Source organism: Ictidomys tridecemlineatus, chromosome 6 (genome assembly GCF_052094955.1).
Source record: "Ictidomys tridecemlineatus isolate mIctTri1 chromosome 6, mIctTri1.hap1, whole genome shotgun sequence".
Taxonomy (NCBI): domain Eukaryota; kingdom Metazoa; phylum Chordata; class Mammalia; order Rodentia; family Sciuridae; genus Ictidomys; species Ictidomys tridecemlineatus.
The window spans coordinates 92,061,547-92,085,654 of record NC_135482.1 but is presented as its reverse complement, the minus strand read 5'-3'; the positions used below and the strand labels follow the sequence as shown (position 1 = coordinate 92,085,654).

General features: G+C 37.8%; 1 protein-coding gene across 2 annotated transcripts in view; it reads left to right on the top strand.

Moving 5' to 3' along the window:
• Ptpro (protein tyrosine phosphatase receptor type O) overlaps positions 1-24,108 on the top strand; it is a 220,963-nt gene that overhangs the window by 98,937 nt on the left and 97,918 nt on the right. For both annotated transcript variants that reach the window (XM_040280959.2, XM_005331877.4), the window contains exon 2: positions 22,834-23,107. In XM_040280959.2, coding sequence (XP_040136893.1) covers positions 22,834-23,107 — 274 coding nt within the window. The remainder of the gene's footprint in view (positions 1-22,833; positions 23,108-24,108) is intronic.

Below are 24,108 nucleotides of genomic sequence, written 5' to 3'. Positions count from 1 at the left end.
ACTTCCATCTCACAACTGTTTCTTCTCTGTTTGGATTCAGAAATTCTGAAAAAGGTTGATTTAGGGCAACCAGTGTTCTAATATTAGTAGAAGTGATCAGGCCCCAGTGAGAAAGATGGTTCAGTACCATGGATAGCAGGGCACATTTCTCCAAATACTAGCACACCCTCCTCCAAATTTTAGTTGCTACATTATTGAAAACATTCCTTTCAACCTATCATTGGCTCAGGCTATGATTTCTGGGCCAAGAGGTTATAGACACACCAGCCATGTTGGTTATACTTTTCAAACTATCTGTGGTAAAGGACCAAGATTTTTCCCTCCCATTCTATTGTAATACAATACTTTCATCAAAAATAAATTTATGAAAAATTACATTAAGGCAGACATTCCAAATTTAAGCCCCAATTTGTGTTTTTTATTATTCTGTGAATACAGGTATAACATAATCTGAAAAGTTGATCTTAAATTCTAACCTTCAATTAATATACTTACTTTTCACCTCTGATGTAATAAACTATGTGTCTCCTGCAAATTCATATGTTGAATCCTAACCCTAGTGTGAATAGTATTTGGAGGTGGAATGTTCCAGAGGTGAATGGGTCATTAGACTGGAGTAGTCATAAATGGGACTCATGTCTTTATGAAAGGGGCTCTGGAGAGACCCCTTTCCCCTTCCACCATGAGCCATAGCTGAATCAAGTGGGCCCTCATTAGTCACTGAATCTGATGAAGTCTTGATCTTTGACTTTCCTGACTCCATAACTGTCCCCCAAATGGACATCGAGCTGCATCTGATATAGCAACTAAAGTAGAGGAAGGATCATTCAGTCCTCCCTTATCCACCCAGGTACTGAAAGGAAAGTAGGAAGATACACCTTCAAACACCACCCAGACCCATCTCAGAGTGCCAGCAAGGAGTGTTTAAGGAAAGCACTCTCTTAGGTAAGGTTGGAAAGAGCAGGCCATTTTGTACTTCTCTTTTTCTTATCACCATAAGCCAAAATAAAGAAAAACAGAAAAAGAAAGTAACACCTGCTGAAAGCCCACCTTTCTTGTGTTTGAGATAATTACTTCCCATCATTTCACCCCCTCTTCCCTGCATGTTGGTACACAATGATCTCACCCACCTTCCAGTGACTCCCTTGTTATTTTGCTTATTGGTGCCTACATCCAGCATATAAATCATCAAGGCCTCATCACAGGGCTGCCAGGAAATAACAGAATTTTAGAGTCAGCCCTATGACTTGATCATTTGTTCTTACCATATAAGTATTATGATAACGGACATAGCATAACAATAATGGCCATGATTTTGTCTTTGTTGATAAATTTCACAGGGAAAAGACAGTAGAAAGTGTAAATGTCACAAAAGAATGAATATTCAGCTCCCATATTGTACTTAAGTAAATCTGAGGGGGCAAAAGACCACAGCAGGTTCTTACTGTTCAATTCCAGACCATTTGCAGAGAATAAGAAGACGAAGAAATATGGGTCAAAAACAAGACATCAAATCCAGCAGAAATTTGTCACCTTGACTTTAAATGCTCTTTCACCTGTGAGTTTAACTTTTTTGTCACTCACCTTCACTGATCTTATTTAATCAAGATGGAGACAGTTTTGATAAGCATGACAACACTGACATAAAATCAGGGCTAGGAATAAGAAAACACTCCATGCTGTAAGGAACTACTGAACTTAAAGACAATGAATTTCTGGGCAAGTCTGATGGATGTATCCAAAAGTAGATTTTTATATTTATCACAAGCATACGCCTCATAACTACTACTCTCCACCAATAAGCAAAAAATAAAATAAAGAACCAAGTTTGCCGTCTGGATAAGTAGGTTTCATCTTATTGCCTTCAAACAAAATGAACAATTACAATTGAATTGCTGGTTCTTTTGAAACTAATCGTTTTGTTCTCTATAGAATAATGGTTCAATATCTTATATCAGGTTCATTTCAAAAGGATTCCACCTTTAGGAAAGTAATTGTAGATTTCATTTCAGCCTTCTCAAGAAATATTTATTTTACTTTGAAATATAATTCCAGCTGAGTGCCTAGCAGAAACAAATGAAAATTACCTTAGTTGTCATTGAGATAGAGTGATTTGACTTTTCAAAACTCCCAAACTGTCTTTACCTGTGGTGACTATAACAATAGAGCGACAAATTTATATCAATACTATGGCAATAATGAACTTCTTTGAAATACAGCAATATGTTTTGTTTCTTTAGCCTATAAGATATTGAAATGCCAAACACTATATACCATACAGTGCCCCTGCTTTGCATGTCCCAATGTAACTTGACTACGGTGGGTTTTTTAAAAAATTTTTTTCTAATGGTAAAACTCTGCCTATAGAATCTTTTTTAAAAGAATCTGCTCAGCACTATAACTTTGCCTTATTCCCTATTCTATCCACTCAACAACCCCCAACCCCCACAATCAATCTCTAGCAAAGAGCACTGATTATGAAGGAAACATAATAGGAATAGAATACTGCATTACCTACCTACACTTATAGAAAGGCCTTGTACAATAGGAACTCATCAAACATTTATTGGTCTCCGTATCACCTCACATCTGTCAGTATGGCAGATATATGTATTCTGCTGCTATTGGGTAAAATGTTTTGTACTTATCTGCTATGTCCATTTGGTCTAGAGTCTTGTTCCTGTCCACTGTTTTCTTAATGATTTTTTTTGTCTGGGTGGCCTGCCATTATTGAAAGGGAGTACTGAAGTCCTCTACTATTCATGTATAGCTACCTGTTTTTCATTGCCTCTTGGAAAACAATCACCTACTTGCAATCACAGCCTCACAATTCCAACTGCTCATCCAAGTACCTGGTTTGCCTTGTAATTCTATAGCATGCACAAAAGGCTCCACTGAGTAAGCCTTATTTCTGACAGTGAAAAGGAAAAACAATAAATTGATTTGGTAGGTTTGGGAATTTGAAACATTATAAAGGAAATACCACTGGACTGAATTCAAGACTTAACATTTAAGGAAGTCTCACTCTAAGATACCTTCAAACAGGAAGGATTTTTCCCTCCTCTGGGCCTTGGACTTCCTTTCCTGAAGTAGGAAGCTTCCATAACCTGATTTCCAAGGACTTTCTGCACTCTAAACTCCTGATGGGGCTCCATGAACACTTCTTTACTAGATCTCTCACTGTCCTTGTCTCCTTTTCCACTGCTGTTTCCTGGTCCTCATCAGTCTTGCTTCAGTGATCCTACAGCCTGCTAAATGGTCTCCTGCTTTCTGTTTCTCCGTCTTGGTCTTTCCCCAATCCAGGGCCCACACTACCACAGGGTTCTTTGTTTTCAAAAGAAAGCTGATCATGTCCATCTCATGGGTAGAACATGTTAACAGCCCCAACATAATGCCCAAACATCTAAACATGTCCTTCAAGACCCTTCCTATTCCCCAAAGGCACTGTGCTCCTCCTCTGTCCCTGAGCACACTGCTACTCTACACTCCCCTTCTGAGGTCTCCTCACACACCACTTTTGTTTTAACTTAGCTGAGTCCTGTTCATCTTTCAGGTGTCAGCTTCCCCATCACTACTAAAAGCACTATTGCTACCACAGTTCTCTAGTACTGATGCTTATTGCCGCAAATACTTATTTAGAATTAGTCTTTGTGGGGGCTGAGCCCAGTCTCCTTTGCTCATGGTCTTGCTCTTGTAAATTACATAAAGTAAGCACTTTAAATTATCGCTTGAATTGCTTCTATTTGAATTCCTTTTCTACTTCCCAGTTACTGATAAGATAATAATAATATTAAGCCCCAAATATTGCTTTAAGGAAGAGGCATAATTCATCTAAAATACCTAGAACAATCTTTGGCATATATTAGGCATTTAATATATGCTAGCTATTACAATTATTATCATTCTTTTCTCTCTTTAATTATAGCAGTCAGTATGGGCTTAATTATAATTACTTGATAACTAAAAATCCCTTTAACACTTTGAATATTAAATAGAGTACACAAAAAAAGTAGACACATTAATCAACTAAACAAATGCATCAGGTTAATGGTATTTCATATTAAATGAAACAGTGAATCATACTATGATATATAACTATAATTAATCGTATTTATTATAAATTATATACCAATATATTTGGAAAATATTATATTGAATTATCATAAAGTATTGTGAAATTCTGCCAGCAAATAGTCCATGATTTGTTTCCTTAAATCTTAAGTGAATGAAAAAAACTTAGGAGAAATTGCTGTTTTGAAGAAAACGGGTCTTGGATACCTATGGCTTAAAAGGAAATCTGGCTTGCATCTTGTAACAGAAATTACTCATATATTTAGCTTTTATTAATTCATAACTCTTCAAAGTTATAAAATGAAAGAAGTCCTACAGTCCAATCTCCCATCCAATATTTGAATCTCACGGCACCATCATGGCCAACTGAATGGATGGCCACTGTGTGGGCAGTCACACGATTAAATTGCTGTTAGTTCCCTTAGCAACATATGATTTATTAATGGCTTATCTATGAGTTTTAAGAATACATTCTCTGAGAATCAGAGACAAATTATAGCTAAGTCACAGGAGGGGAAAGAAAGGTGGATAGTGGACAAAGAAACAAGTGAGATATCAATCAGCATTATCTTGATTTTTTTTTCTCTGTTGGTTAGTAAATAATAACACACATAGGAGTCATAACCAACAAACCTACAAAATAGTCTGATGTTGTCACTGCTTATTGCTCATCATTACTCTTATTCTTAATTTACAGCTTTTAAAATTGTCTCCCACCTCTCCACCTATTCTTTCTTTGTATTTCTTCAGTGCTTCCTCTTCATCTGAATCCCTCTTCCTCTGCAGTTATTTCCATGCCTGTTTCTTACCATCTCTGTTTGGCCAAGTATTCTTTCCTTTCTATAATAAAATGATATGATTTGGCCTTACTATTCCTGAAACTCAGCTATAATAATAAATACTCTGACACACGAGGAATAGGCTGGATAGTCACAGTAAGAAAATATGATTAAGGACTCAATAAATGTAAGGTAGATGGGTTTAATTTTACAGATATTAAGTTCCCAGTAGCAAAGTACTGGAATACATTCAGTGATAGATAATGAGATCTGATTTTCTACCTTAGGAGGCTAAAATCTTCCAGGACATTTATATACAGCACTTACTGAACATGTACAAAACACACACAGAGGAAGAGAGAAGATTATATAGGAAAAGAAGAAATATAAATAAAGTAGTTAACAAATGGAAAATTAATATGCATTAGAAGTATTATATTTCAGGATAATCAAGAGAGGAAAGGCTTATAAGCAGAAGCTCAAGCACATCCACTTTGGTGTTTTGTTTTGTTTTTATATCTTCATTTTATTAATTTTTTAATGTGGTGCTGAGGATCAAACCCAGTGCCTCATGCATGCCAGACAAGCGCTCTACCACTGAGCCACAACTCCAGCTCCTGACACTGGTTTTAAAAATCTTGTGGATCTCACACCCAGCCCCTGGGAAGTACAGAATAACGACATTAAGTCTTTTTATAAATTGAATAAAAACTTCTTAAATAAAGATATCTTGTTTAACCTAAACAGTGTAGATTGTTTTAAATCTACATCATGTATTTGTGTTAGCCACCAAGGACATCTGTCTTTAAAACAGAGGCCTTGAAATAATAGAGAAATATGGGGAAACAGATCTGAATATTTTGGTTAAAAAAAGCCTAAGAAAATTCAGCATTGCCATTAGATTCCATAACATTAAAATTTTCCAATAGCAAAACTATTTTTTAATTATTTCATTGATTCAAAATTTTTCTTTCTCACCTTTTAAAATGTGCATTTTAAAATAAGATTTCATTGTGAACTGCCAATTAACAAGTTCAGTATTAAGTAAGAGTAAGGATATTTCCTCAACACTAAATACTAAAGCATGATTTATATAAATGCCCATCCTTCCAAAGAATGGAAACCTTTCACTTGGTGCAGTAAAATGCATAATGTCTTTTTACAGCTGTTGCTAAAGACAAAGATATTTTTGAGCTTCATTTATAAAACATAAATATCAGATTGTTGCTCCCATCTTCTTGTAATTCAAAATAGCATCAATTCTGGCTGAACATATTACTCATGCATTGATGACACTTTAAAGTTAACAGTGAAATGAAGATGAATGTGAAAAGTGTTCTAGTTTTCTTCTGTTTTATATGAAAAATCTGAACATATTTCCTCCTTATATACTGGTTTTTAAAGAGATGCTATAAATACCTAACTTGAGGATAGAAGGATTTTGGTAGAGACATTTTAAATTATTTTTATCTCTCACTATAAAACAATCTGCCTATTACTAGTTTTCTAAGATCCTACATACAGAGTGCTGTGTCCTGAAAGAAATTTACATAGAGGACTGTACAATTACAGGAGACTGATTCTTCCTAGGGTGTCATAAAGACTTCTTAAAGAAGATGGTATTTGAATAGAGTGTCAGATGCTTTAAATGAGAGAAAGGATATTTCAGCCCAAAGAGATATACAAGTAGAGCCAGGGAAGCATCCAGGACATATGGAGACTAGCAAGTTTGGCTGTTCAATGGAGCATATGGAGTTTGTGTTAGAGAAGTAATGGCAGATAAGATAGGATGATAAATTTGGGACAAATTGTAAATAGTTTTGAGTGACAACCTAAAGAATTTAGTTTTTATTTGGTAACAAATCAGAAGCTCAGTAATTTCCCAAGTTTTTAAGTACAGAACATGCCCATGATCTGAGCTGGCTATTTTTTTTTTTTGTCACTTAGAATATATCCAACAATGCTAGGTAGTTCACAAACATTATCCAACACAGTTGTAGTAGTCTGTTTTCTGTTACTATGACAAAACACCCAAGGCCTTATTAATTTTCAAAGGAAAGAAGTTTACTTTAATTCATAGTTCTGAAGGCTGTAAGATTGGGTGGCAATATCCAGTAAGGGTCCCTCCCACCTCTCTCTTTTTAATTTTTATATTTTTTGTGGTGCTGGCGATTGAACCCAGGGCTTTGTGCATGTGAGGCAGGCACTCTACCATTGAGGTAGAGTTCTTTTGTTGTGCCCAGATAAGGTTCTTTTGTTGTGTGGAAAATCGTGGTGGAAAAGCAGGGCAGGGGCAAGTGGGCATGTGTGAAAGACAAAACTCAAGAGCAGCCTCAGTTTATAACAACCTGCTCTTGTGGTACATACTCCAGTCCCAAGAGAGCAAGAACTCACTCTCATGAAAAGACATTAATTCCTCTTAAAAATCCAATCACCTCTAAAAGACCCCGCCTTACAACATGGCCACAAGCACAATCAAATTTCAACATGAGTGTTGGAGAGAAAAAACCACATTGACACCTCAGCAATGGTCATCTTAATAGTATAGTTTTAAAAAGTATTAACTTAATTGTCCAGATGAGAAAACTGAGTCTCAAAGAGGCTGTAGAATTTGCTAATGCTCTTACATGCAAATGATTTTTTTATAAAAAAAATTTGTACTCATTACTCTTCATAAATTCTTTCCTTTTTATAATTCTATTGTTTTATGAAGATCCTATTGCTTCATAATCCTGTTACACTTCATGATCTAGTATTTTGAAGAAAAGAGAAAAAGAAGAGAGTAAGACTTGTTCAGAGGCCATTTTAATAGGGCAATTAGAAGCAATACATCTGACTTGATTTTGTTTGTCACTAGTGTAAGTAACATCTGAACTACCAATGTTCTTGAAAAATGCACATTAAAAAGTTTTATGGGGGGCTGGGGTTGTGGTTCAGTGGTAGAGCGTTCACCTAACACATGCGAGGCCCTGGGTTTGATCCTCAGCACCACATAAAAACAAACAAATAAATAAATGAATAAATAAAGGTATTTAAAAAGTTTTATGATTGTAATTTTAGGGTTTAGTTATGACGCCAAGAGTTCTTTTGCTAGTGAAAACTTAAATGTGCTTTATTGTCTGTTAGACTTCCTTAATGTTATTCAGAAAGCTTTGCAATGCCTCTAACAAGAGCTTTCTTAGCAAGATTCATTATGTGTAATTTACACTTTTTCAAACCATCAAAATTAAGTACTAAGTGTTATGCATAAAATATGGTGAGCATCTTAATTACATTTTTTAATTTTAATTTCACGACATCCTAGTAAGCTAGGTATTCTTTTCCATTTTATAAATGAGGAAACTAAGGCTCAGAGAGGTTTGATCTGTGGGTGATGGAAATGACAGTCATATCTAGCTCCTTTTGTCTTTAAGAAGCTATATGTGCCCTTTTCTGTAGAGTCAAATGTTGTGGAACTTCTCATGTATAAAGATGAGTGGGCTTAAAGTGACATTCATGTCTTAGGGCTGAAGAGGAATAAGACAAAACACAGTCTGTGGCACAAAACTGAAGTGCAGGGAGTGCACTGTCAATGGTAATGTGTAGGCTTTGGAATCTCAGGAACATGGGATTAATTCTCATATCTACTGCCTTAAAGTTAGGTGAACTTACATGTGCTACGTAATCTTTCTGAGGCTCAATTACTGCATCTTGGAAGTGCAAATAATATGTATTTCAGAGAGTTGTTAATAGTATTAAGCAAAGTACTGCCCAAGAAGTACTTAACATAAAGTAGGCTCTTAATAAAATTAAGCTCCACTTGCATACCACACTGGGATGCCTTCTTGGTTCTCATGACTTCAGCTACCATCTCGGAATCAATCACTTCCAAATATTAGGTACAGATCTCTCTTCTAATTGAAGATGCACATATCATTTCCTACTTGACATCTGTACTTGGCATACCAAAGGGCTCTCATACTCCTTATATATCAAACTGAACTGAACTGATGATGCTTGTCACACTGTGTAGGTTTTGGAATCTCAGGAACATGGGATTAATTCCCTCCTTCCCTACCAACATCTGCTCTCCTGCTCGCCTCTAGTCTTTCCTATATATAATGGTGAAGTGTGTTACATGCATGTGTATAAATCAACTTCACAACCAGCCCACAACCGACGCACTCCCAAGTCACTAAGTTCTAAGTAATATGCCCACTCTGATTCTTGCTACCATGATATCTACCCTAAACTGCTTCCATCACACTTCTGCCTATGTTCAACCTCCAGTCTATACTGTTATTGGAAGAAATCTCCTGCCCTTGAGACCTAAATAAAACTCGCTTTAAGTCCCACTGAACTTTGATGGAGTTCAAATTCCCCTTGGGATTTTTTGCTAATTTGGTAGAAACTTATATTTTCACAAATTCCTCTTCCCTCAGGTGCCAAATTTGACAGATGCTAATCCTGTGCCCTAACATATTGGTATGAAACTCAGCCCCTCCAGCAAGTGCCACAAACATCCACTCACAGAAAGCATTTCTGAGTGTAGCAGACTTTAATAAAGATTGGGATTCGAGGAGACGGAGAAGTGTTTACTATTCAAAATGCTAACTTCAAATGGAGCATTAGGCATTTCCAGTTTGAAAATGCCCTTTGGCATCCTCGCTGTCTGCCGATTTCCATTGGCCGACTGCCCTGCTACATCCCAGCATCATACCATCTTGCTGGCTCTTCTCTCTCTGATTTTTCTATCCCTTTCCCTCTTTGCTTTCCCTATACTTTCTGGAATAAAGCCATTTTTTTAATGTAACTTGACATTCTTTTTTTTTAAATGTAACTTGAATACGATTTTGGTTGTTTGTGTTTTGGTTTTGCTTGTTTGCCTAGGTTCTTCTACTTAGACCATCAGTGTCCCCTTCTATCTCAAATGGTTAGTTACCAAGTACTTTTCCAAGAAAAGTTTACCTCAATAGAAATTCTGGAGCCAGCAGGTAATATAAACTTTTTGCTTATATTGCAGAATGCAAAACTGATCATTTCACTCTCCTACTTCACAGCCCCTAAGTGGCTCCTGTTGCCTTTAGCATTAAGCCTTAACTTGCTTTAGAAGGGTTTACTAAGTTTCCCATGAGCTAGTCTTCACTCTTCAAATGCTCTTGTCTTCATGGATCCTATTATTTCTTCCAACTTATTATCAGTCCAACTCTACTAGCTCTTAGGTGTCAGCTACAATAGTCCTTGGTCTAGGTTAGATCCTTCTCTAGATACCCTTTGGCAATCCTTTGTCCACTTGTAATTATTTGGTTGTTTAAAATAATTCATTTCCTTTCCTCTGCTGTAGACCCAAACAACACTAAAATGAGAATTAGATTTCTTTTCTTGATCATCATATTCTCAGCACCAATATACAATAGACGCTCAATTTTTAAGAATGATCTAAAGGGAAAGCAAAGTATTGTATTTCATTTCCCTTAACTTCCGGGCTTGAATTTATCCTTTGTGTAGGGATCAGTTTTTCAGAAGAACGGTGAAAGCTTGGATGGTAGAAGGCACGTGAAACAACATGCTTGAAAGGCCTGACAAATTTTGTTTTGCTGATCTTAACTCAAAAAAGAAGGGTGATAAAATTATGTTGTATGCCTATATAAAGATTTCAGAATGAGTTCCACTATTTCATATAATTATAATGCACCCATAAAGAAGGAGGGTGCAGAAAGTAGCTCAGTGGTGCTTGCCTCGCATTCTCAAGGCTCTGGATTCAATCCCCAGTAGGGAAAAAAAAATATTTTTTAAAACTTTCTTTGTTTTTTTTTTTTTGTTGGCAATGGTACCTAGGAGTATACTTCTGGATTTACAATATATGTGTTTTTGCTGTTGTTTGGTACCAGGGATTGAACTCAGGGGCACTAGACCACTGAGTCACATCCCAGCCCTATTTTATATTTTATTTAAAGACAGTGCCTCACTTTTGCAGAGGCTTGCTTTGAACTAGTGATCTTCCTGCCTCAGCCTCCTTAGCAACTGGGATTTCAGGCATGGGTCACTACTCCCAGGCCAATATGTGTGTGTTTTATAAAAGCATTCTGTTGAACCAAAATAATTTTGGCACAGATTATCTCTATATTAGAGTGATAAAGCTTGGTCCACAGTACCCTCCGTACATGCAAACAGTACTGTTGCTTGATGTGTAAAAATATGGTACCGTAACCTAGGGGTTTGGTTTTGTTTTTGTTTTGTTTTTTGTAATCAAGTAACTGAGTCTCAGCCAATTACAAAAGTTGAGCTTTATCCAGTCACAGGCTGCCAACTGATCAGACTGTGTCTATTTAAGGCAAATGCCAACTGCAGCCAAACAGGTTGTTTTTGTATGTCACTTCCTTTTTTCTATCTGTAAATATAACCTGCACACTGGGGTAGGCATTCTGAACTAGCTTTGGCCCAGCACGTTGTATGGTTCTAGAACCTCCTTCTTGCTCAAGTTTGCTTTAAAATAAAGGTGGGGGGTTGTTAAAAGTCAGTGCTTACAAAAGGTCACAAGGGTCTGTTCTACCTAAATATAATGTGAGTTCGGTAAGTAGGCTACACTCTTTGTTAGCTACCTTCAGAATTTAATTAGCTGGTGTCACAGTTGGAAAGACACTTCATGTCTATGGGGAAATTTGACTGAACTCAGCCATTCTAAAATGAATGATTAGCACCATCGTCTTTCACAGTATCTTTCAGTAAGTGGGACAGGAAGATTTTTATAAGCATTTTTGTGAGGTAAAGCCATTTTCAAACTACAAATACTGGTAAAGAAAGAAAAGAGGGATGGTGAATTTAAAAAAAAAAAACAGGCAAAATTATGTTTATCAGCATTCCACTTTATGAAAATAACACTTGCTTTTCAGATAGAATTAGCCCAGCAGGAGCCTGTGCTTTCCACAATACAGTAAGCCAGGAGAATGCTACCTGTGTTTAGAATTTGCCTGATTGTTGAACTGGTGGGAACACATGTATTTTCTGGCTTCCCGGGTTGTGGCCCACACCCTCTCCTGTCAATCATCAGCCATGTACAGCTCCCAGACCTCCAAGCTTCTCAGCACAGTAGGCCCCAAAACCGTTCCCATGGTTACCTCCAGTCAACGGATTAGCTCAGGTTGCCATGCACAGCTTAAGAGAGAAAGAAATACTGGCTGCTCTTGTTCATGATGTCACAAAGAGGAGTAATACTGATGGTTGAATAAATGAATCCTAAGTCAAAATGACTGTGGAAGCATATATGCATCATGGTTTATGCATCCTATAAAAGAGACGGAACTTCTAAAATTTACAAGTCCCAAAGAAAAATTAATGAAAAAACAGATCAGAAATTTTGTAGTAAAAATTAGCTATTGGTTTTAGAGAATCTACTAGATAACTAGTGGTAAGCTGAGTAATTTACATATATAATCTCTTTCTTCTTTCCCCTCCCCTCAATAAAACCTGTAGTCATGATAGATCTTACTATTTCTATTACATACCTGAGATAACTAAACCAAGAGACTATAAATTAGTAGAATTCAATTTCATTTCTGTCTTCAAATTTTTTTTCTTTTTCATACCACATTTTATCATTATTTCTCAAGCATAATCTAGAAGAATAAATCATGGTTTGTGTTGAGGGAGTTCACCACCAATTAAGTACAGATATGAAAGGTAGCATTTGGGGATTCATTTTGGCTCCAGGATCTTATAGTCTGGGGATGGTAGAATAATAGAGTCACCAAATTTTTAGTTAAAAGAACTTCCTTGAGTGCCAGCACCCCACATCATAATAGAGCAGCTTTGAGGAATCCATTTAATCTTTGAACTTCAGTATCTTCATCTGTGAATCGATATAACTTAATGAGGTATTTTGAGGATCCACTGAGAAAATGCATCTCAAAATGCTCTATAAGATATAAAATAGGATATGTGGCCATGATTATTATTAATATCTTGCATATCACAAAATCTTGGCACACCTCTTTAGCATAGCAAGTCTTTTTTTTTTTGTCAGGTTGAATTAAAATGTCAGGTTGAATTCTTTCCTCAAGCATGTTTTATTTAATCTCCAAAGTTAAGAGTTCTGCAGAACTTCCCCTCAGAGTCCATGTTGGAAGTTGAAAATGATCACTGCATTTTTATGTATAATAACTGTTATTTTACACATACCTATGCTAACTTGACAAGGAAATATCATTTGTGATATTTCTAAATTAATTCTTAATGAGTAACAGAATCAAGTCATCATTCTGCACTGCAGTTGGGAAAAACAAATAAAGAAGGGCACAATGGCTGACGCTGGCATGCAAATGCATTCTCTTTAGCAAGAGTAGCTTTATGTTGTTGTACTTGTGATTCTTAGTGAAGCCCTTAGACAATGCCTGGACCCTCCAGTTTGCTAACTGTTCCATCAGTTGTATCCTCTTATCCTGGGCTGCTTCACACACTTCCATCACCTGACTCACATTTGAGTTTAGACCCTTTTACCTAATAGAGGCATAAGAGATAAGCTTCTGTGTGCTGAAGTTTTAAAGATAGAAGCAAATGTATCTGAGCATTAAAACATGAAAGGCAGAGCTGGTGTGAATGTGGGCTCAGGTCCAGAATCCCTCATGAATAGAGAACTGACATACTTAGGATACATGCAAAGGAAGTCTGATACTCCACAGCAGATTGTATGTAGATATTCAACAAGCTTGTACAAGACACTGCTATATGGGCTTCAGACCAGATTTTGGTACAAAATAATCACTATGTAAGAGAATGCTATTTATTATCAGCACCATCATTGCTGTTATTAATTCTAGGAAGGACAAAGGTGCATAGACTGTCTTTTTATTTGTTACCAAATATAGCAGGACCATGGGGTCCTGCTCAGTGTCTACCACATGTTTGTCAGTCAAAATATATACCAAAAAAATGACTAAATAAATAATAGAACATTGGGTGGGGGAGCTACCCTTCTCCTTGGAGAACTAAATCCAAATGAGGCTCTGACAGATTCTGCAAAATCAGTTGTAATTCTGAGAAAGTGTCAGGAAAAGCCCAGGCAGAGCAGCTCTCAGACTTCGATCTTCCTGAAGGAACTGAAAGGAAGGTCTATCTGCTTGGAGGTTTCCTGGGACCTAGAAAGGCTGTTAAGTGGATGAGTTACATAGTGTCTACAGAGAACGGCAGCCATAAGTGCTATCTAAGCACCAGATATCATTAATACTACTGTTTAAAGGAGATGACTATCCTATTTCTTTCTATGTGGTAACTTTACACAGCAGAATTTTCCTGAGTGTTCCTCTAAAATTCCCTCTAGGAAGTTTGATCACTGCCTAGGTGGCTAGCTGGAGTGCTGAGAGTGCCCTACATGCATGTCACACGGACAAACTTGGTGCATTTTGCTTGGACTTTCATCATGTCTCACCTGAACCTGGGCAACAGCTTCTTTACTGTCCCACTGGCCAGATCAGCCCTGGCATTTGATGTGGCCCATATTCCTGACTGTGTTGGTCTTTCTAAATCATGATCGAATCATTCTACTTTTTAGCATTAAAGCGGTTCATTAATTTTCTTTTGACTAAAAAATATTCAAACTCCTTATCATAGTGCATCTTGGCCTTAGGATTTCTACTCTTGTTCCTGAGCATCCTACCATCATCTAATCACACCAGAGGACTGTGGACCCTCTTCCTGCTTCAACAATGGACTTTTATAACCTGTGCTCCTCTAGCAAGCTTCTGAGCATGTTTGGATATCATCTCCTCCTTGAAACCTCCTCTCACACCCCTCTATATAGGCAGACGGAAAGTCTTCTTGATCTGTACATATATTTACAGCACTGAGTGATTCTCCTGGATTGGTCAGGACTTTTGGCTGCAAATCTTGGAAGTCCAACCCAAACATCTTAACTATAAACTGAACTTATTCACTCACAGGATCAAATTGCACAGTGGTTGGATCTAGGGCGACTGTGATGAGGACCTCAGACTGAATCAGGGTTTTTCTTTTTCCTTAAACAGTATCTTTATCAGACAGAAGTTACAGATATTGACTTATCCAGCTTTGAATTCATGAATGCTTTAAACCAGAGAGTAAAAAAGAGCTCCTTCGGGGCTGGGGTTGAGGCTCAGAGGTAGAGTGCTTGCCTGGCATGCATGAGGCACTGGGTTTGATCCTCAGCACCACATAAAGTAAAATAAAGACATTATGTTCACCTATAACTAAAAAATAAATATAAAAAATTTTTTTAAAAAGAGCTCCTTCCAACTCAGGCCAGCTATAAAAATCCTAAAGGAAGCATTATGGCTGGCCTGGCTCAGTTTGCCTGTGCATCATGGTGAGGGAACTGGGTGATGCGATTCACTCAGAGTGAGTTAAGGTACCTGCTCAGACCTGGGGGTGGGGTACCATGATTAGTAACAGTCATCAGGACCTTATCTGTTTAGAGTAAGAAAAAAGCAGTGATCCCAGAAAAGAATCCAAGAAGGGATTCCAGAAAGAAAAACAGACGTCAACTGGACTATTTTCTAAAGTCTGTGACTAATCACACTTCCAATTATGTTATAATTATATATTTTTTGTGCCTCTCTCACTAGAATTTGAGCTCCTGGAGTTCAAGTACCTTGTCTCACTTATTCGCCTATCACTAGCACCTAGCATGATGCCTGATGCCAAATTGGCACTTAGCTAATGTGTTTGTTGTTGAATTAATAAATGGATAGCTCTCCACTGCTCTGTGAATAACACATCCAGTGCACATAATTACAGAATACTCTAGTGTTCTGAAGTTAGTTAAGCAAATATTTAGATAGCCTTTATAATGTTTTCAATGTTTTTATAAGTGTACTATAGTTGTACATAAGAGTGGGGTTCACTTTGACATATTCACAAATGCTTTAACATATTCCATTTTAATCTTCAGTATGTCCCCTTTCCCTCCCCTTCCTCACTTTATTGATCTTCCTTCTATTTACTTATTGTTTTTTAATTGAAATATTAAAGTAATATATAAAAGTGGAATTCATTGAGATATATTCACACATACATATAGCATAACTTCGTCAATTTCATTCCACAGTTCTTCCCCTTTCCCCTCCCAACCTCTATAACTTAAAGGTCATTGAATTATTTAAAACACAATGACCTTTGAAATGCAACTAGCATTTTTTTGTGTGTCCATAGTACTAGCATTTTTTAAAAAGACATTAATCTTTACAACAATTCCATGAGTTTTGTAGGATTGCCCCTATTTTAGAAATTAAGAACATGAAATTAAGAGATCCTTGGCTTCCACAAGCTCTCACAGGTAACAAGCCACAGGGCAGGAACAGAAACTCAGGCTCTCTGATTCCAAGTCTAGTGCTGTGCTCTTAAGCAAATTATTTAACCTCTCTGGGTACAGTAAGGATAATAACCCTTGTCTGAAGATTGCTATAAGGAGTAAAAAAAAAAAAGCATATATAAAATGCCCAACACAAAGCCAGGTCCAGATTAGGGGGTCAATGTGTAATAGTTGCTACATTTGTCTCAGACAGTGGAAGGCCTTCCAGGATTTCTGACCAGTACCTACCTCCTCTGGTCAGTGCTCTTCTTTGTCCTACACCCCAGGGACACATCTGTATTTTTCTCTTCTTTATTAATGCTCCCCACTGTGGCCCCAAAAGCTTCTCTCCCCTAGGACTAGCGATTCGGTTACAGGCTCCTGAGCTGCCACTTGCCTGCTGCAGCCAAACATCCAGGCCTGCTTTGCTGCCTCAGGTAACTGACCTTTAGTTCAGGAAAGATAAATACCAAGAGCCATGAGGAGATTTGTATCCCAGATCTTGTTCTGACATCAATTAGCTGTGTGACATTTGCACCGCTCTTCTCACAAGTAGAAAATGAGAATGTTGGACCCGAGAAACCATTACATTAAATTTGGTTATATAAAGAAAACTTCAGTGAATATATTCTTATTGCAGAGTAAAGCAAGACTATTGCCCAGTTTCAAAAAAAAAAGTGAATTTTAAATATTTTAACAGTCACCAAATAAATCAGCATTGGCCATGCCTAATTTTATCAGATCCATTTCTTTTGCTTCCAACTATTCTTGCTTACTTTACTTTCTAGCAGGGATTTCAGGCTTGCAACAAACATTCAGAATTTTTTTCCTGAACATAGATTCCACGACAAGCTGAGGCAGAGGGGCTTAAGAAGAAAGCAGTCACACAGACGACATTTCTTTCAGGCTCACTGCCTAGATCTCACTTGGCTAGCTGCCCTCTCCTCATTAGTCCCACTGCCTGAATCTGATTAGCCACTCTGATTTATTTTTGGCAACCTGGGAGTGCATGGGCCAATGCTTATTTTCATGGCTCATACAATCATCCCCAAAGCTGTTGTTAGCATTTGGAAGATTAGTCCCTTCTCTGGAAGATTTCACTGTCTATGAAGCACCGTGACACATTAGACATGCACTTCTTAAACACTTACAAAATCAAGTGCATTCATTCCTCTTTTTATCATCACAACCACCTTTAGTTATTGGCTGCGAAACACAGAGGAAAAAAAACTCTTAATAATTAAAAATTTGTGGTTTGTAAATTTTATGTATTCTGAATTAGTGAATCAACTTCTACAATCAATGAGAAATAAAAGCCAGATCTGAGTGCTGTTGGATATTCAGAGTTTACCTTATTTATGCGTTGGTTAATAGGTTTTTCTGTGATGCACTAAACACTACTATTTAAGGGAAAGAAGTGAATAATGAGGAAAAAGAAACAAATAAGTATTTTCTCACAAAAAATGAAACTTTCAGATATATCCCATACATGTATGTGTGTATATGTATTTTGTTGTCCAAAATATATATTCATTAATTAAATATAGATTAATATTTGTGGACAATAAAATATACTAGTAAAAATAATGACTTTTAAGTCACTGAGCTGAGTGAGCACTTTCTTCCACCATGCCCTTCTGCCCTGATGTTCTGCCTTGCCTCAGGCCCAGAGAAATGGAGTCAGCCAACCATGGACTGAGATTCCAAATAAATTCTAAAGTATATTTAATATTTAAAAATTATCATGAAAAAGTAGCACATTTCCAAAGGTTCAATGTTTGGTCAAATTTTTCAATAGGTTAAAAGCAAAAGTGTTTTCTCATCAACCCCTGGTTAATATGAAAATATACTTATAATCAGAATTTCCATTTCACTAAGCATTTCATGAATAAATAACCACTGACCGCCACCAAACAGAAGCTCCCTCTATGGCTGATCTGTTTTGATCCCTAGCACTTAGCACACTGAGTGGTGCCTAATGGGCTCTTCATGAGTATATCAATTAATAACTTCAACTAACCTGATTGAAATTACACTTTCCTTTCCTCATAACTGGGTCTTTACTGTGCAATGAGGATAGTCTAGCTGTTTCCAAACCATTTCTTGTAAAGTTTGCTGTTATGGTTTGGCTACAAGATAGCTCCCAAAAAGCTCATGTGTTAGGCAGTGCATGAATGTTCAGTGGTGAAATGATTAGTCTAAGAGAGCTGTAACTTAATTGGTGAATTCATCTACTTTTTGGATGAATAATTGGAATGAATTACTGAATGGTAACTATAGGCAGGTGGGCATGACTGTAGGAAGTAGATCTCTTGATCCTGGCTCCTTGTGCTCTCTGATTCCTGGCTATCAAGAGCTGAGTGAGCAGCTTTCCTCCACCATGCCCTTCCACCCTGATGTTCTGCCTTGCCTCAGGTCTACAGCAACAGAGCCCAGCCAACCACAGACTGAACCTCTAAAACCATGAGCCCCAAATAAACTTTCCCCTCCAAGTTGTTCTTGTCAGGTATTTCGGACACAGTGATGAAAAGCGGACTAACACATTTGTCTCTAGAGAATCACAAGGAAAGCAGAAGGAAGAGAAAAGATGACGTGGTGGAATCTGTAGAGAGATTTAAAGTAGAAAAGATGCTGTGGTAAGGAAAAAAAATGGAGAGTTTAAAAAGTATTACTGAAGAACTTGGGTATACATACCAGTGGTGTTGGCTATAGTTTTATTGTTTTTCCTAGTGCCAAATTTTTAGTCAGGAATAATCTAACACTGGTGAATTTTCATTAAAAGAAGAGATGGTTAGCCAAGAGTGCTTGTTAAAACCAACCTCCTTCTTAGCTGTTTCCCCCCCATCCTAGCAATGCATCTACCCAGAGGCCACAGAAGGAGCTAGAGGGAGGGCTCTTTGTTTTGCTTGGGAAATGCATCTCATGAGCCACACTAAAGCAAGCTGGCAGTGCTGGAGGAAGTTTCCATGCCCTCAAGGAATAAAGGATCTGCCCCCCTAGAGTTGGCAGCAGCAAGAGGGTGTGGGGGTCTCTAAGGATAAGCAAGTGTTAGGTGCCTTGAATGAAGGACTCTACCAAGACAGATGTCAAATGACTTCACCAGGACTGCTGGTGCACCAGCCTTCCCTTTGGGCTGTGTGGCATGAGCATATACTACTGATGGCCTCCATGGCACCATCACAGGATTGGTGGGGCATCACCATACCCTTGAGGCCTGGCACTTGTAGGTGTATGGACTTCCCTTGCACATCTATGATGCACCACCACACAATATTTTAGGCAACAAATGCACCTCCTATGTATAGATCCAGAGCTTGGTCTTGTGTGGCCAGTGCCACTTGCCCTTCTCCAAGAAGCATGGGACCCAACAACCCAGCTACCCCATGCTTTTTTGAAGGACAAGAAAATAGTTGCCATCACTCTCCATCTATTTTGCACACATGCTATTGGTGAGTGTCATCCTAAAGTGATGTCAATAGGGAAAAGCTAGAGAACACAGGCGCAAGATTAAAGTGCACATAGGGCCATGAAGTAGTGACAGTGCAAAGCTTCTAGATGTGGGACAGGAGGATAGGACATGTCCGTGACTGTCAGCTAGTAGGGAGGGGAAAAAGCATCATAAGGAAAAAGAGATCCATCTTCCACAGTAGCAACATGGACCTTTATATTGTGTTAAGGCACAGACCATGGAATTAGAAGTAGATTTTAGAATATACTATACATTTCAATTCTTAGTTGATGAAATATTTTGGTGGAAAACATCAAATGTATTTTAAAGGATTACACAAATAGACAAATAACCCTGGTTTAGTCAGGCCTTAATGGACATTGGCTTTAGTCTTAATTTATATTATATAGAAAATAATCCAATATTAATCGTTTTCTTTTTAAGGACTAGGAACATGTGCATGTGTATTTAATTAGGGTATCAGGAAGTGATAAATTAGATAATTTATTTTTTTCTATTGGCAAAAAGGGCCAACAGGACCAGACCACAATCACAAGCAAAAGGGAATTATAGAAGCCTGTCATTCCATTTAATTTTCTTCAAATTTATACTATTCTCTAACCTTCACCCACTCTAGGGAGGAACATCAGACCTCCCTGCACTCTCTTCATTCTGGGGATATCGTGTGTAAAGTCTAAGATGGTGAGAATGCCATATAAAACACCATTTACAAAGAGGAAGAGGTGTCTGTTGCCACCATAACCTCCCTGGTCTTTCTTATTTCAAAAAGAACTTCATTCACCTCCCCTGGAGGTACAAGGTTCTATGATAGTTCCTTTCTTCCTTATAGCTTTCCCACAGAAGGAAGGGGGGGAGTGGAGATGGGAAAGCTGTAGGTAGGGCAGAGCCAGCTCCATGTTCCTTCTAAGTTAGGGCACAGTCCTCCCCACATGAAGCTTGAAGGGAAGTGTTCCTTGTTCTCAGCTGATCTCTTTCTTCAGAGCAGGGACAAGGCATATAGATAGTCTAGCACCAGAACAATACCAGTGGTGCTGATGGGTGATGCTATCAGTACTGAGCAGCAGAGAAGAAGCTGGAACCGGCAGAAAGGTGGCACGCATCTGCCTCTAGTCTCACCATGATGGTGGGAGACCAGCCCCACACTTCCCTCTCCTTCAACTGAGCATGACCATCACCAACCAACAGTCTTGTGCTTGGGCTCTGTGTGTGTATAAAGACCAGGCACCCGGGAAGCAAGAGAGTCACTGTCCCTTTGTGGACAGAGGGACCAGGCAACCATGAGGGAAGAGTCTTTTGTCCTATGTCTGAGGATGGGAGACAATGTGGATAAATGAAAATTTTAAAAGTCAACCTGTAGCTGGTGCAAGCTGTGATCCTAGCTACTCTGGAGATTGCAGAAGGACTAAAGATTGAGGTTGGAGAGTAGCCTGGGCAACTTAGCAAGAAGGGAGGGGAGCTAGTGGTGTAGCTCAGTGGTAGAGTACTTACTTAACATATGGGAGGACCTAGTCTCAATCTCAAGCACCCCACAGTCACACACACAAAAAGTTAATCCATAATGACTATTTTATATTACACACCTCTCCCTAGTACCACCCACTTTAGGAAGCACCTGCCTAGCACTTGTCAGGCACTGGTTCTAGAGCTAGAAATGTAGCAAGAATTAAAATAGGCTCTAACCTGAAAGGACTTATGGTCTAGTATGGTTAGAAGACCAAGATCACAACTAAGTCTCTTTAATATTAGCTAATTCAACTTCTAGGAATGCCAGACATTGTTTATCAGTGCCAAGACCAGCAAACATGAGATTTCTGAAAAAAAGAAAAGAAACAAGAAAAGTTATATCAGTACATGTTTAGCCCTACAAAGCCTCTTCTGGGGTACTGATGTATATTATGTGCTTGATTCAACAGCTGATAATAAGCACAAAAATCAATAGGTAGATTAATCCTTGAGAGGTGGATTCCCACATGTAATTAATGCAATAAGCAACTCTTTCATCCATTTAACAGATAGTTTCCAGTTTCAGCATTGGAAAAATAAGGCAAGAGATGGAGACAGACAAGTGGAACAGTCAGGAGATCATTGTTTTTTGTTTTTTTGTTTTGTTTTGTTTTTTTCATTTGTGATGTTGGGCAAGTGATTTAACCTTTCTGAGCCTCAGTTTCCTCAGCAAAAAGTGAGATTGAAAATGATAATAGCCATCTCATGATTTATGGATGACTTACAGGTGATTTTACTGAGATGATTCATATTTGAAGGGTACCCAGGCTTACAATCTTGTAGATTGTTAACCAGTTTCAGCAATTCATCTTTCACCCTATTGTAGGAGACAAACTGAGGCTCAAAGCAAGAGGAAATAATTTTTCCAGATCACCGCATTCCAAGAAGAACTAAAAACTAAATTAAAAACTAAGCAATAGGTGGTACAAAGCACATGAATCTTACTTGAGACCAAGAGAGGATTATTTCTGTTTATGGAGTCTGAGACAGAACCAGGAAGGAATACTTAAGCCAACTGCACAGATACGATTCATAAGCTTTCATCTGGAGACTCAAAAGCAATGTTTGCAATCCAGCACTGACTTTCCACAGGCACCTGCAGGTCTGCAGCCTGGTCCTGAAGAAGAAATCCCTTCTTCACCCTCTTTGCTTCTTTTATTAAGGGCTGGTTAATTTTTAATGAAGAGGATTATTACTGATTTCTCAGTCCTGAATCCTTTTTTTCTTTTTTTACTTTCTTAACTAACTGGGTGAGAAGTGAGAGTTGAAGTATGGATCTTGAAATGTTCTAGAATGTTCCTCGGCTAGCTGCAGACTCACTCCCTTTGAAGTGCAAAGTGCTTCTTCAGACCACATCACTTCTCCAGCAGAGCTGAACAAGAGGACTTCCCTAGAACTTCAGTAGCTTCATTTACTCTTTATTCATTTGCTTGATGTTTATTTTGTGCTTATTACATGACACAGTCCATGAAGGGGAAGCAGGTTTTTCAGGAGAGAAAAAAAAAAAAAATCTTCAAAGCAAAACCCTTAAACATTCATCTTAAGAGTGAAAATCTCTTCTTTGTATTTTCTTATGTAACTAAATACCTCTGTAATGCTATTTTAAGAAATAATGCTTATCATGAACATGAATTTTAGAAAAATTATCTCAGCATAATTTTATTTCCCATCCTCTGAGTTTGACTTCTCTTTCATTTTCTTCTCTTGAACAGAATGCTGCAACTTTCCATGTGACAGTCCACGATGATAACAGCATCGTTGTCTCTCTAGAAGCCTCAGATGTCATCAGCCCAGCATCTGTGTATGTTGTGAAGATAACGGGTGAATCCAAAAATTATTTCTTCGAATTTGAGGAATTCAACAGCACTTTGCCTCCTCCTGTTATCTTCAAGGCCAATTATCATGGCCTTTATTATATCATCACTCTAGTAGTGGTGAATGGAAATGTGGTCACCAAGCCATCCAGATCAATCACTGTGTTAACAAGTAAGCATCATGTGTAGTGATGTCACCTTTCTTCTCCTGGGGTTGTCACTGAAACACTAGCCAGAACAGCAAGATGACTCGCCGTGAAATCAAGTGACATAGATTCAAAGTTCTGCCTTATATTAGAACACAGCTTCTTACAAAACCTGGATAATGTTTACTACTAACCCTTTGTTAAACAAAAAAGTGAACATCATGGAGGTAGTATATTTTGAGGCTGAATGACAGTTTCAGATTCATGACTGAACCATGTAATCTTTTGCTATATGACTAAATAGTGTGGTCATAATTTGGCAAGTTGTTTGTCCAGAACATATATTCTCCTTTAAGCAATTTGATATATAAAACAGTTCATTTACACTTCAATTATACATTCTTAGCTGAAAGAGAGAAAAAGATATCTTTATTTTTAAGCCACTACACCCCATCTCACCTTCAAGATAGCCTTGGCTTCCACTGCCCAAAACCAGTGCCAAAAAAATCACTGGCATTAACCTTCAGTAATCCCTGTCTCAAAGAGTTAGTGGCATGGGGGTGCATACGATCAAAGTATGTAACTTATACGAAGGAATAAAACTCATTCTGTGTAATTAAAATGCACTATAAAAAGAGTTAATGCTGATCTTAGGAAGTTTTATAGGAGTGGTTTTAACTGTATGTGATTTTCACTTTACTCTCTGAATTTAACGTCTAATCTTAAAATACAATGCTACTTTATTGTATGTGTTGAAGAATGGAAGAAAAGGTGATATCTATAAGACATTAGAGTTTATCACTAGAACAATTAATGGTCCAGCAAAGTTGTTTTGCTCATGTTCTTTAATGCAAGCTCTCCAATGGCTGCAATCTTTAAAATGCCAGCTGTAAGTGATCATTCTGGCCACAATTAAGTAAAAGGGAATAGGGAAGCTGTCTATTTGGAGGAAAAAGAAGGAAAAAGAAGCCATAAGAAGCAAGAACTCAGAACCAAGCTAGAGAACATATTTTTAACAGGAATGTCA